The following is a 13,151-nucleotide window of genomic DNA, read 5'->3' as shown; positions in this document are numbered from 1 at the left end:
AAGACACTTTTAATTCTACTTACTAGAGATAAGTAATATAATTTCTTAGAAACTCCAAAGGCTGGGGAAACAGAAGAATCTGGGCTATACAAATGATTTGCTAATTCTTATTGGTGGGACTTTTATTTGAACACCATGTGTTCATTTATTCACTAGATATGTATCAAGCACGTGCTATGTGTCAATCAAGATGCCAGGAGCTTTGGACACAACAATAGACAGAAACAGGCATGGCCTCTGCCAGTAAGAAGCTTACAGGTTAGTTGTAGAAGTACAGTAATTATACACCCTCAAAATGAACGTAAAAATACAACTGTCAGTGCATGTAGTACATGCTGCTGAAAAAAGAGGTCCCTAGGAAAGAGGGTATTTGTGACCTAGTTAGAGAAGGTGATTTGTGAACATAATAGCTGAAATCTAAAGGACATTGCCTAAGTCACTGGTTTTCAACAGGACTGGTGGTAACAGTAGGGGCTGACATGGGACACTTGGCAATGTACAGGATAGTCCCCCATTACAATGAATTATCTGACCTGAAATGTCGATAGTGCCAAGGTTGAGAAACCCTGAATGAGGGAAAGGGAAAAATCAGGAGCAAAGACCAATGGTGGGAGAGCCAAGCAGAGAAAACTGTAGAGGATAGACCATTCAAGGCTATACAGACCATGTTAAGCAGTTTTAGCTTTATCTTAAGAATGAAAGGGAAAACAAGTCATTCTTACAACGCATGGATTTGAGTGGCAGTTAGCTGTACGTCCTTCAGAATTCTCTCAAGGCACAATAATCTCTAAGAACAGATGCAATGTCTTCTTTGTATTTAAAAAATAAGGGACAGGAATATGCCTTCTTTCTTTTTGAATGTGATGTATGGTGACTTATAAACCACTTTTTTATTTTAATTTTTATTATGTTCCTTTCTTTTTCTTTTTCTTTTCTTTTTTTTTTTGGTGGAGGAGGTAATAAACCACTTTATTTGTAAGAATTCAGGCAACAAAAACTGGAGTAATTAAAATTTAATTCACAAGCTATAATCTATATTTCCAATCAGAAACTGAGCAAGTAATAAAATCAGTGGCTGACTCCATGGAGTATATTCTCAAGAATATATTTTCCCTCAATTATTACATTAATACTATACAGAAAAAACCAAAAATGATTTTATTATAAAACATATATAGAAAAGAGTAAATATAACATATAATGTGGTTCAAAGAGTAATAAAACTCATGATCTCACTTCCAAGTAGTAATTTTTTAATAGCAAAAACTTTTACAAATATTTTGCTTTATAAGTGGCTTTTATTTATTTTTTATTTTTTTCCCTGTTTCTTTTTCTTTACTTTTTTTTTTATAAGTGGCTTTTAAAATAAAGATTTGTATTAAAACTACATAAAGGGCATTTGAAGTTAAAATTTTTCCACCATTGGGCAGTTACACTATTAAATGAAAAGAAAACCTCTCACCTATAAACACCAAATAAAAAAATCATATATTGAAAAAAATTTCATTTAATATCTGGCAGTATTCACATTTCAGTTGACATTAATTTGATTAACCAAACAAGCCTTTCTTTACTGTTTTATCAAAGTAAACTCCACAAATTTGTAACATTATCATTTAAAGCATATGTTAAAAAAGCTTTGGATAGTTTAGTCTTTCTAAATGGCCTAATTTTTCTTTAGTGAAGTAATTAATAGGCTCATAATAGACATAGTTTGTAATATCTTATCATGCCTTACTTAGTGAAATATTAATATTTTATGAGAGATTTATATTTAAATGAAATACAACTGTGTATCTGGCATCCAAGTTTTTAAAGCACTGTAAAATAAATTATAAGGATACACACATGTCTTTTACATAAAGAGAATTTCACATTGTTTTGGAAGGGCAACTCTCAAACTCCAAAGCTCCTTTTAAATCAATAACTGTATGATTTGATACAAGCTTGGTTTAAAATTAAACAAGGACAATCTGAGCTTCATCCCTTCCTGCTGCAGGGAAAGAAGTTCATCTCCAATTTAAAACAATGCAAAAGATTTTTCCTTCTCAAAAAACAAAGAGCTACCACAAAAATTCTATCTCAATAAACACTTTTTTTTAATACATTTCTTCCCATTTAAACAGTGATAGTATTAGTATTAGTCCTTAAAGAATTACTCACCCAATGAAAGCCACCATTTGCTCCACTATATGTTTGCTGAATGTTATGATAACGAAGATTTTCTGTTGAAAAAAAAAGCCAGCTAAGATAAATATTTCTCTTATCAAAAACAAAACAAAACAAAAAACACAATATAAATTCACAATTCTGATAATAGTCTAAAAAGATGAGGTGCTGCTTCTAAATGCAATTTAAAAAATTCTTCAACAAAACAAAACAGCATTTGACAAATGCTACCTACTTTGTATTTTAAAGACGTTTTTCCTTAAGCACAGTACTAGTCTTGCCAGGATACATGACCATGTCTGAGGGAAAAATATGAGTCATGAAACTCAAGCCTGGGTGGACGTTCCACATGTTCTATGTACCTTAGAACAGAGTCCTCAACTTCAGTCATGAGTTCCCATAGAGACCCCACTACTGACATTAAAGCTGATCAGCCTGGTGATAGTAATCTGGGCTAAATCTAATCCAGGGACCCTTGAAAGAATGTATGCCCTTCATGGAAAATTTATAGAAGTATCATGAAAGCTCTATTCGCAGATCCTGAATGAGCTCGGACTTTGAGGCTGTATATGAGAAAATAAAACTGAAGGAAATGAGTTCATAGTTCTTTTGGATGTTTGTTTATGCATCTATTAACTTGAAAAAGATATCTATCTCATGAAAAAAGCAAGAACATATAGATGTCAAATAGTTATGAGATGGATGATGATTTATAAATAATTGTACAAATGATGTATGAAGATCTTGAAGATAATAAATTATTACAATCATTTAGGGAGAAAAGCATTAGTATATGAGGTTTCTTCTAGTATCCATACTAAAAGCCAGTTACTTGGAGCTATAATTTTTTTTTTTTAACTAAGAAACAGGGCTAATGGTTTGCCTCTTCGTGATTTCACCATCATGAGTTTCTCCTACCATCATTTCCTACCATTCAAAACAAGCCAATTCCCAGATAATTGCATAATTTCATTTCTTGAAAACAAAACTTTCTTTTTATATGTAACAGTTTAAAAATTCACTGTGCTGGGCAAGACATTTGAGAACAAAAGTCTCAGAATACTGAGGACGGAGGGCTGAGTGGGGATTCTACCAAATAAACATGAGGCACAGATCACCAAAGAGACCACTCAACCACGTGCACAGAAGAAATAAAGGGAAGGGTAGAGGAGGAATACAAACAAAGATATGGGTGCAGGGAACTAATGGTGCTAGAATGAACAAAGAAGAAACTACCTACCTGTAAACAAAGGGTCTTTCAATGGAAAGAAGAACCTTAGACAGACTTGTATATTAAATATTTACTGAGTGCCTACTGCACGCCAGATGCTATTCTAGGCACTAGAATACCTAAGTGAGCCAAGAAAAACAAAATCTCTACCCTCATGGAGCTTATATTTCTGTATATTTGTGTGTGGTGGTTAAGACGGAGGAAGGTCTTAAGAGACAATACATAAAACACATGATAAATAAATTATATGTACATGAAATACGATATACATCAGTATGCTGACTTCTCAGCTTCCTCATTATTTGGGAGAAAGGAAATGTTTCTAAGGGACCTTGTACAGGCACAGGAATTAAACTTGCTCAGTGGAAAGAGAAATCCCTAATTACCACTATTAGGTGGGCTGATGTGAAACTTTTAGGGAAATTTAACAGACAGAATGATATCAATAAAAATAACAATATACATCAAGGAAAGTTTTCTAGTTTAAGCTGAGGGAAAAAGAGAAGAGAACCAAGAGAAGAGATAGGTTTACTATTAGATTACAGAAAAATCTGTATAACAGGGGGCTGTTATTTCAGAAATAGTTATAAAGTTTTTATCACTCAGTAATATTGCTTACCCAAGGAATGAGAAATGTTTATTGCCCCGAGCCACATCTGGATGTATGTCAAGTGACATGCCTTTAGAAAGTATGTCTCTCTTACACAACAGAACACAGAAAACATAGCCCATGGTCTCAGTTTAGTGAAGGAACTCAGATTCTTTCCTTTCAGAAACACAGATGGATTTTAGCTTTCTTTTTTTTTCTTCCAGATAGATACAGACAATGAGCTTTGACTTTACAGAGTTTGGCTTGAATTCTAGGGCCTTAGCCATATATTTTATCGTCTCTAACACTTGCTTCTTCCATCTATGAAATATAGATATTAGCACTTCACAGGATTGTTCTGAGATAAGCAATGAAAACTGCCTGGCACAGGTCCTGATAAACAGCAGGTATTAAATAATTCCATTTTCTTAATCACATAAATAAGTGATAGTTAAGAAGTCAATGCAAAAGAGTGGAAAGAACACGGGACTTGAAGCTGAAACACTCAGGTTCAAATTCCAGCTGTTATTTACTCACTTAGGCAACTATCACCTATTTACCTAAGTTTGATAATTACAAAATGAGAGTAAGAATTTCTCCATCTCTGTCTGGATTATAATAATTGAATCAGATGGCATACTAAGTACTTTAAAGTGTGAAGTATTACATGAAAAAATTAAGCATCATCATAACTTGAAAAAAACTTCCTGAGGATGTTTTAAAAATATACTATTTTTGAATATGCTGTAATGAAAGGTCCAGTAAGTTACCCTGTAGGGTACTTTTAGCATAATACATTTTACTACAATTTACAGAAAGTTAGCACCTAAAGCAGGATGTATAAAGTTTATGGATTCCTAGAGAAGTTGCTGTTACAATGGGAATTTAAATAATCTGTTATTGTTCCTTAGGTATTAACTACTTTCAAAGGACTCCAAAAAGTTAAACGAGTTTATCTGAAAAATCCTGTCATGGGATTTTAAATCTTTACCAAAGTAACTAGCATTCCAATATTTAAAAACCCATTTCATCGAACAATGTACCGAATTTAAGTGGGAGAAAATATATTCCTTGAAGGAAGAAAAATAAATACTCGAAATTCTGAGTGACTATCATGGCGGGAGAGTAGATGACAAGCTCAATGAATTTATCTCAAACACCAAAATCGAGTATTAGAAACTGGGCAGGTAGAAGCAGCTGAAATTTTCCTTTTGCATTCTCTTCTAAGAACTGGAGGTAGAGAGGTATTAAGCAGAAACTTGGGGGATAGAAGTGTTTTTAATTATTAGGGAATCAGACCAGGGCAAAGAAATTATTCATTGTTTTTGCCTGTCCTTTGGTGAATGCTTCCTTGTTGCAAATCTCATTAATTAAGACACTCTTTTCAGGTTAATTTTATTTTATTCTAGTGAGATTTGCCTTTCATATCATAGTCCTAGAAGCACGTATCCATTTCCTCTCATTTAAGTTCTTATTCTTAGCCTCTTTTCTCTCCTCTCTTCATATATGCACACATACACACACCTATCCTAAAGATTTTGTTCAGAGTGGTTTTGAAGACTAGCAGATTCTCACTTCTCTAACCATAAACCACATCTCCTTGCCACCTCAGGGCTCCCTTTCTTCCCCATTCTTCTCCACACTGACTGGTATTCTATAAAGGGTACTGGTTCCTTGAGAGGAAGTGTTATGTATAGAGTGTGTGAAAGAAAAGTAGAAATAATGAAAGGCAGTACTTCCCCAGCTCATGGTCAGTAAAGATATGACATTTTTGGACTATGTATATTAATATGGTGTGCATTTTCCTACATAAAAACATTATTTTTGTTAGGTAAAAGACCTGGAGAAACAGTTTCACAAGGCAAAAAAAGCAAAATAAAGAGAGGAAGGAAAGGAGAGAGGAAGAAAGAAAGCAAGAAATAAAACAAGGAGAAAGATAATAAATAGGAACATTTTTCCAACAGAAAGGAAATTCTGCACCAAATTCACTAACCTCTAAATGACATTTCACGGGTGACAACCTAAGTAAGCATACTTCTACCAACCAAGAAGCAGAACCAAAATGTTTACAATTTGCCTTGGATGGAGCAAGAGAAATATGTTTCCAGTGACTTTTAATAGGGTCATCACCATTAAGCAGGATATCAGAGTATAATTACCTGGATATGCATTTTAATTATTGCTTTTCCAATCAGAGTTGCACCAAAGAAAGTCCAAAAAGGTACAAGAAAGTGTCCACATGTTATTCCAGCCAGATCAAATAGAGGATTTGGAATCTGTTTAAAAAACGAAAAAAATTAAAATGGGACATTCATATATAATCCAAAGAACACTTTAATTTTACCACCTATAGGTGTGTGGAATTATGCTTTACACCTTGTTTACAACTGGAAAGAGAGGTGTGGGATCCCTGATCAGTAGTACTAGACTGTCTAGATGGTTGGACAAGCATTCTAATGTATCTAAAAGCTGGGTCTCATATTCATCCCAGGTGGTTGTCCAATCTGTTCAAAGCAAACCCAGCTGTCCTTTTGCTTGTATTACTTATGGCTAATGCCCTGTAAATATACTTTTTTCATCACATTAAAACTGGATAAAGTCAATGGATCAGGGTGTAGGGTATAGCTCAAGTGGTAGAGTGCATGCTTAGCATGCATGGTACTGCCATTAAAAAATAATAAATAAATAAATAAATAAATAAATAAATAAATAAACAAACAAACAAACAAATAAATAAATAAATAAGCAAGCCAGCCAGCCAGCCAGCCAGCCAGCCTAATTCCCTCCCTACTTCCCCCAAATAATCATAACATAAATTTTTTAAAAAGTCAATGGATCAGCAGGAATTTAATCCCATTCAGTAGATACTTGGCCATCCAGTAGCTGACTTTTAAGGTAAGGTATAAAGTAGTTTCTAGCACAAACAAGCAAAATAAGAAGTGAAAGTGGAGAAATTACAACCAACATCAAAGAAATACAAAAAATCGTAAGTGAATACTATGAACAACTTTATGACAATAAACTGGACAATCTAGGAGAAATGGACAAGTTTCTAGCACAAATAAGGTAAGGTAAAAAAGAAGAAAAAGCCTTAAGATTATTTCAGTAGTTACTAGGGTTCTAAAATCTTTAGCTTAAATTAAAATAAGATTATCTAGAAAGTGCTCAAATCTATAGAAAGCATTCCTGTAAATTCACAAATATATTTATAGGTGGATGTGCTTTAATTTCTCAACATAAAAAAAATTCATTATTTGTATTGTATTTTATGGCAGCCCAAGGCCATGGGGCCACGTGATTTACTTTAGAATAAAAATCAAGTGTGGAAATACAAGAGCACAGATTCATATGTTGTGAATATTCGGTCCCAGACAAAGGAGTTATTCACAACAAATACCTTTTCTGAACATTCCCACATTTCAGGAATGCTAAAGGACAATTTCATGTAAAAATGCAAAGAAACCACAAGCTGTTTTTGAGCATTTCATCCATTTTTCTCCCACGGAAGTATTCTTCTCCTTGTGTCAGTTGGTCAAACCATTTATAAGCCAATTAATTTATGTAATTTCATGTTTGAACTTTCAAAGAAAAGCCCAGTTGTTTAAAAGATATTTGTCACGTACGTTCTTTTAAAAACAATGCCATAACTAAATTAGAATTCAAGTATTCTTTTGTTAATAACACTTGGATTCAATAACTCAGTTTTATTTTTTCTTATCCAAATTCAAAAGCTCTATGCAATTTCATCTATCTTACAACCATGTAATAGCAATACCACTTCCACATCCTTACAGCTGTCATTTCTTGTATTTTCTCATGACTCTCACAACTCTATGAATTAAAATTTTAATTGTTTTCCTTTATTATCAGACTCCATTACATATTGAAATGGAAATTAACTTAAAGTATACAAGATATGTAAATCAGAGTAGATAAAAATTAGAATGTGTTAACATGTCGGACACCTCAGTATATGTTGGATACTCTCAGAAGAGCATAAACAATGAATTTGTTGTGACACGTGCATGTTACTTTTTCTTTTTTCTCAACTGCTAACTAAATACACAGATAGGAAGATTAAAATTAAAAGAATATTAAGTAGTTTTAAGATTTTCCCCCAACTAGGAGTTTAGTTTATCTTAGTTTAAATGCTAACAAAATAACTAATTAATAAACTTCTTACACCTTAAATCAAGTCTATATACTTATTAATACTAGAGTTTTTCTAGTAAAGAGTTCCTAGAGGGTCAAATTGACCTGTTAATTTATGTTAAATATTGACTATTCCTAGAAGTCTGGCTAACACAGACAGTGGAATTCTAGCAGGTTAAGACAAAAGCACAGATGAATGCCAAAGAATAATTGTTTTCTGTAATAAATTAAAGGTACTTGTATTTTCCCCATATTGAATTGTTAGGTATTTTTCTAAGGTTCCTACATCAGTAACTCACTTGATCCCCCAAACAATGCTATATACAATACCATTACATCCATTTTACCAATAAGAAAAGTGAGATAGACAGGTTAAGCAATTTGTTTCATGTCAGTGGCAGCACAGCAGGATTTCAACGCAGCCAACATGGCTCCCATGCTGTCCTCTCAGCCTCTCAGCTAAGGATGTTATCCTCCTTTAGGCCTCTGAGCTTAATCCTGTTTTGCTGGGCTTCCACGGCACCTTTCATTTACCTCTGTATTTAAACTGTCTCCCTCACTAGACTTCAGGATCCTTGAGGAAAGGAAATTCCCCTTTCACTTCCTCATCCAAGCACTCAGTGGTTGAGACAAAACTGATGAATAACAATAAAAAATGGCTGAGTACTTGTGTTCTAGGTACTGTGTTAGTTCATATATACTATCCTAAATCCTGACGTTAGCCTTTGCAAAGAGTGTCTTAACTGTTCCATTTTAAAAATTAGAAATCTTGGGCTCAAAGAGACTAACTTGACTGAGGTTACACAGCTAAGAGGCAAACCTGGTTTAGGAACCTAAGTAAGCCTGACTCCAAAGCCAGTTCTCATCCCACTACACCACAACACAACACACCTGCAAATTACTCAGTTGAGATCAATATTGTGATAAAGAGCTTCTACATTAAAAAGAAAAGTTAGATTATGAACATTTCTAGTATTGCCAAGAGACAGTAATATATAATGGATAAAGTAACTATGCGTCAGTAGACAATAGTTTTCTGAATTTTACTTATAACTGCACATTTTATCATATCACTTTGGCCAAATCCACCACAAAACCACCAACAATTGTGTACAGAGTACCAAAGGAAATTCTGATCAAAATACTCCATTTCAAATATAACTGTTTCTATTACATTAGAGAAGGACTGGGATAAACATGAACTCATCAAGGAATGTCATTTTCACAAATCTGCAATTTGAGACATTAAGTTTTTTTTACACAAATAATTTTTCACACAAATAGCCAAAGGTGCCCTAACCTTGCCACAGATGTCTGAAATACCTAACCAGGTGTTAAAATCACTTAAGGCAGGTTTTACATGAATTTTCCTTTATAACTAGTGCCTGAAACTTTGGGAAAAGACTACCTATCTATAACCCCGGAAAGAATTAAGTCACCGTTATTTAGTTAAGTGCGCTTTACTATAATTTCTTCGTGGGAAGGATGGATTTTGCCTCTGTTGTTCTTACTGCATCAAGCCATTTAGATCTGAAATCATCATGGTATGATGCAATGCCTAAAAGTCAATAAACAAAATAGGAACATATCCAACAGGAAACAGCTTATTTGATGAGTAAGACGAATGATTAATAAAATTATAAACTCCCGAAAGCTGATAGCATTTTTGTTCATTCGGTCATGTACCTTTAAATAAATTTCATAACAATATAAATCTACCATATAAATACAATTTACTTACTGAAGCACAGGCCAAAATTCCAAAAAATCCAACCTTCTGTACTAGGTTTTGAACTGCCAGTTTAGCCCGGGAGGCAAAGTCCTGTATAAAAGGAGGATATCATAACATTAATGAAAAATAGAAGGAAGAAGGAAAAATGGTTCTTTATAGAGTTTATCATATTAAATTTCTCATAACCTGAAAGCATTGATTCATTTGATGAGATGAATGATGAAAAAAAATCACAGCAGGCTACACTGAAAGACATGCAAATAAAATCTTGATAGAACATTAATTACCAATCTTTAAAGATAAACTTTTATCATGTTTCGAAAATAAGCCAAAATACTGTTACTTTATTTTTCAGATTCTTTCTGGATTATCTACGGGTGAACAAAATGCTATAAACTAACTGTGAACCAACTCATTCTTTTGGAAATTCTAGCCTACCACATATCTCTTCCTCTTTCTTTCAATAACTCAGCAGACTTACTCCCTGACTGACATCACAGTATTGTATCACAGGATTTTAAGGCAGCCAATGAAGACACCTCTACTGACCACTAGCCAGAAGATGGGGGAAAAAAACCTAGTTAACGTGGCAATAACTAAGCATTCACTACCCCCCAAAACAAATACTATCCTATATTTGTAAAGTTCGTACTAGGTTTTATAAACATTTCATTTGAGCCTTTTAATAATCCTGGGGTATATGTAGATTCTTCAGTCTCTGAAATCAGCTCTTTTTATTTCACTATGCCACCTCCCATGCTGAAACATGGATTTGGCTTGCTGGTTTATTTTCACAATTTCTTCTTTCAGCATGTGGATGCTGCAATTAAATATATGTACACAATTTTTTCTTAAAAGTCTCAATCTGAAGTTTGACTTCAACTGTTTTCTGGTCTTGAAATGGTATGTACTCCAAAATTTCAATAAGTCTTCACATCATAGAACCTCTTCTCTTTTTAGTTCAATACTCTAGTAGGCAACAATCTTATAGAATGATCATAATATTTTTGTATTATCTTTTGGTAGAAGGTTCCTTCATAGAATAAACAGGGCTTAAAGCACCTCGCTAATCCTCAACAGAAGTTGTGTATTTCAATTTTAAAAAATAAATGCAAAAAAATTTTTTAACCCATAATATTATGTTGAACAGCTCTATCAGATTATCACAACAGTGAATACTGAAATTAAAAACAAAACCAAACCTTCCTCCTAATTACTTGATGATAATGGTGAAAAAGTCAAAGGAATTAAACCATAATATAGATTTTGAAAGTGGGGGGTGGGGTATAGCTCAGTGGTAGAGCACATGCTTAGCAGGTACAAGGTCCTGGGTTCAATCTCCAGTACCTCCATCAAAAATAAATAGACCTAATTACCTTCCCCTCAAAAAAAGAGATATTAACAGTTAACACAAACACTTTCAAATTCAAATATACAGGCTCTTAAAGTTAATCACTAAATTTTGTAATTTTACAGTTTATTTCCAAAGACAAAATTTTTCTTCTTAGGATTTGGCTTACTCTTTTAGTAAGTACATTATATAAGATTTAATAATTTTGAACAACTGAATTACTGCAGCAAAGGAGTCTTTGTATTTTTATTCCTATTTCTAACTGAAGATTTTTTTCTTAAATTAACATTCACTGCATTAAATGTGAAGTACTGATTTAAAAACTGTTTAGGAACATATAACAAAATCAGTTTTCCCATGTAATTTATTTTAAAACAAAGTACACTTCCACTTATTTTGAATAATTTACACAATTCACAGATTACTAAATTTTAATTCATAAGAGCACTAAAAAACTGGCCATAATAAACAGAAATGCTTTGAGTTTTTAAAATACCAAAAATTACTATCAGATTATGAACTAGATATAAAAGTTTAATTATGATAGCCCAAGGGTTAAAAAATATAAATTCAGGAAAACATCTTCTTTACAGCCCTTGATATCTTCATAGCAAATCTACTTTAGTAGAGAAGCAAAATGGTACTCAATTGCGAAGAAAAAGTAAAACAAACAAAAAATTATATAAATTTTATTCTAAAGACAACACAACTTTTTATAAACCTATTTTCTAAGTCTGATTGATGTGGGAACATTTTTCTATCATAGTATTTATGCAGTCTTCAATATTTAAAATCAGACAAGATCAACAAAGTGTTGTATTTAAAATGTCTGATGTCCTGTTTTCTTTTATCTTAATTCCAAGGCTTTAGAATCTTTTATTTATTTAAACCAAGTGACTACGATACTGCCACCATTGTATATATATATTAAAAAAAATTTTAATTGAAGTATAGTCAATTACAATGTGTCAATTTCTGGTGTACAGCACAATGTCCCAGTCATGCATATTCATACATATATTCGTTTTCATACTTTTTTCATTAAAGATTATTACAAGATATTGAACACAGTTTCCTGTGCTACACAGAAGAAACTTTTTATCATTTTAAACTGATAGTATTTTTCTACTACAGAGATACATACACATATACATTTAAACTAGAAAAGAGGTAAGAATACTAATTGGTTTATATAAAGAAAAAGTGTTTAACATTATGCAGATCATCTAACATACAAAATAATAAAAATACTTCAGCATACAAAAGTTCCAGAGGTCATGTTTTTAAAAACATCCTGAAAGTAAGGAGCTATATATCCCTTGGGAGAATCTCTGCGCTGAAAAGAAATCAGACAAGAACAAGGGAAGGTAGACTCCTTGTTCTTTCAGATGCCTGGTTGCCCATCACCAATTATCCTTAATGTTGCTTCAAGAATCTTTATTTGAAGGAAGACTTACTCTATCCAAATAAGTGAAATAGAAAGCTCCCTTTACCTCCCCCGCCCTTTTAAAATTAATTTTTAGCTGGCATGGCTTATAAGGAAAATAAGTCAAGTGTTTTTTTAATGGAGAGTTTTACTTTTTAAAAAGCCTGAAAGTAATCTACTGAAAATGGATTTCATAAATCGTATTTACTGTGTGTTACACACACACACACAGACACACACACATACACACACACACACAGTGACTGTGCTACTTTCAGTTCCTGTAATTTGTTTTCCAGGTCTTTCACAATATTCTCGGAATTAAAATTACATTTATATATTAAATAATTCATAAAAAGTTACTTAAATTGAACTAATACGAAGTCTGCACAGTTGCTTCATTACAAGAAACCAACAGTAGCAGAGTATGCAGCTTGAGGCAGTATTTTCTTGATGGTTTTCCTTGCCAGAATAATGAAAATGAACTCAAGGAAACATTAT

The 13,151-nt window shown here is 32.9% G+C and overlaps 1 protein-coding gene across 3 annotated transcripts in view; it reads right to left on the bottom strand.

Annotated features, from left to right (window-relative positions):
- VMP1 (vacuole membrane protein 1) overlaps nucleotides 1-13,151 on the bottom strand; it is a 105,586-nt gene that overhangs the window by 15,948 nt on the left and 76,487 nt on the right. For all 3 annotated transcript variants that reach the window (XM_006217997.4, XM_015250958.3, XM_072940242.1), the window contains exons 8-10: nucleotides 9,883-9,963; nucleotides 6,149-6,265; nucleotides 2,164-2,225 (exon numbers count right to left, since the gene is read on the bottom strand). In XM_006217997.4, coding sequence (XP_006218059.1) covers nucleotides 2,164-2,225; nucleotides 6,149-6,265; nucleotides 9,883-9,963 — 260 coding nt within the window. The remainder of the gene's footprint in view (nucleotides 1-2,163; nucleotides 2,226-6,148; nucleotides 6,266-9,882; nucleotides 9,964-13,151) is intronic.

The sequence above is a fragment of the Vicugna pacos genome, chromosome 16 (assembly GCF_048564905.1).
Source record: "Vicugna pacos chromosome 16, VicPac4, whole genome shotgun sequence".
NCBI lineage: Eukaryota > Metazoa > Chordata > Mammalia > Artiodactyla > Camelidae > Vicugna > Vicugna pacos.
The sequence above is the reverse complement of the archived record's forward strand: the minus strand, read 5'-3'. Positions and strand labels throughout refer to the sequence as shown.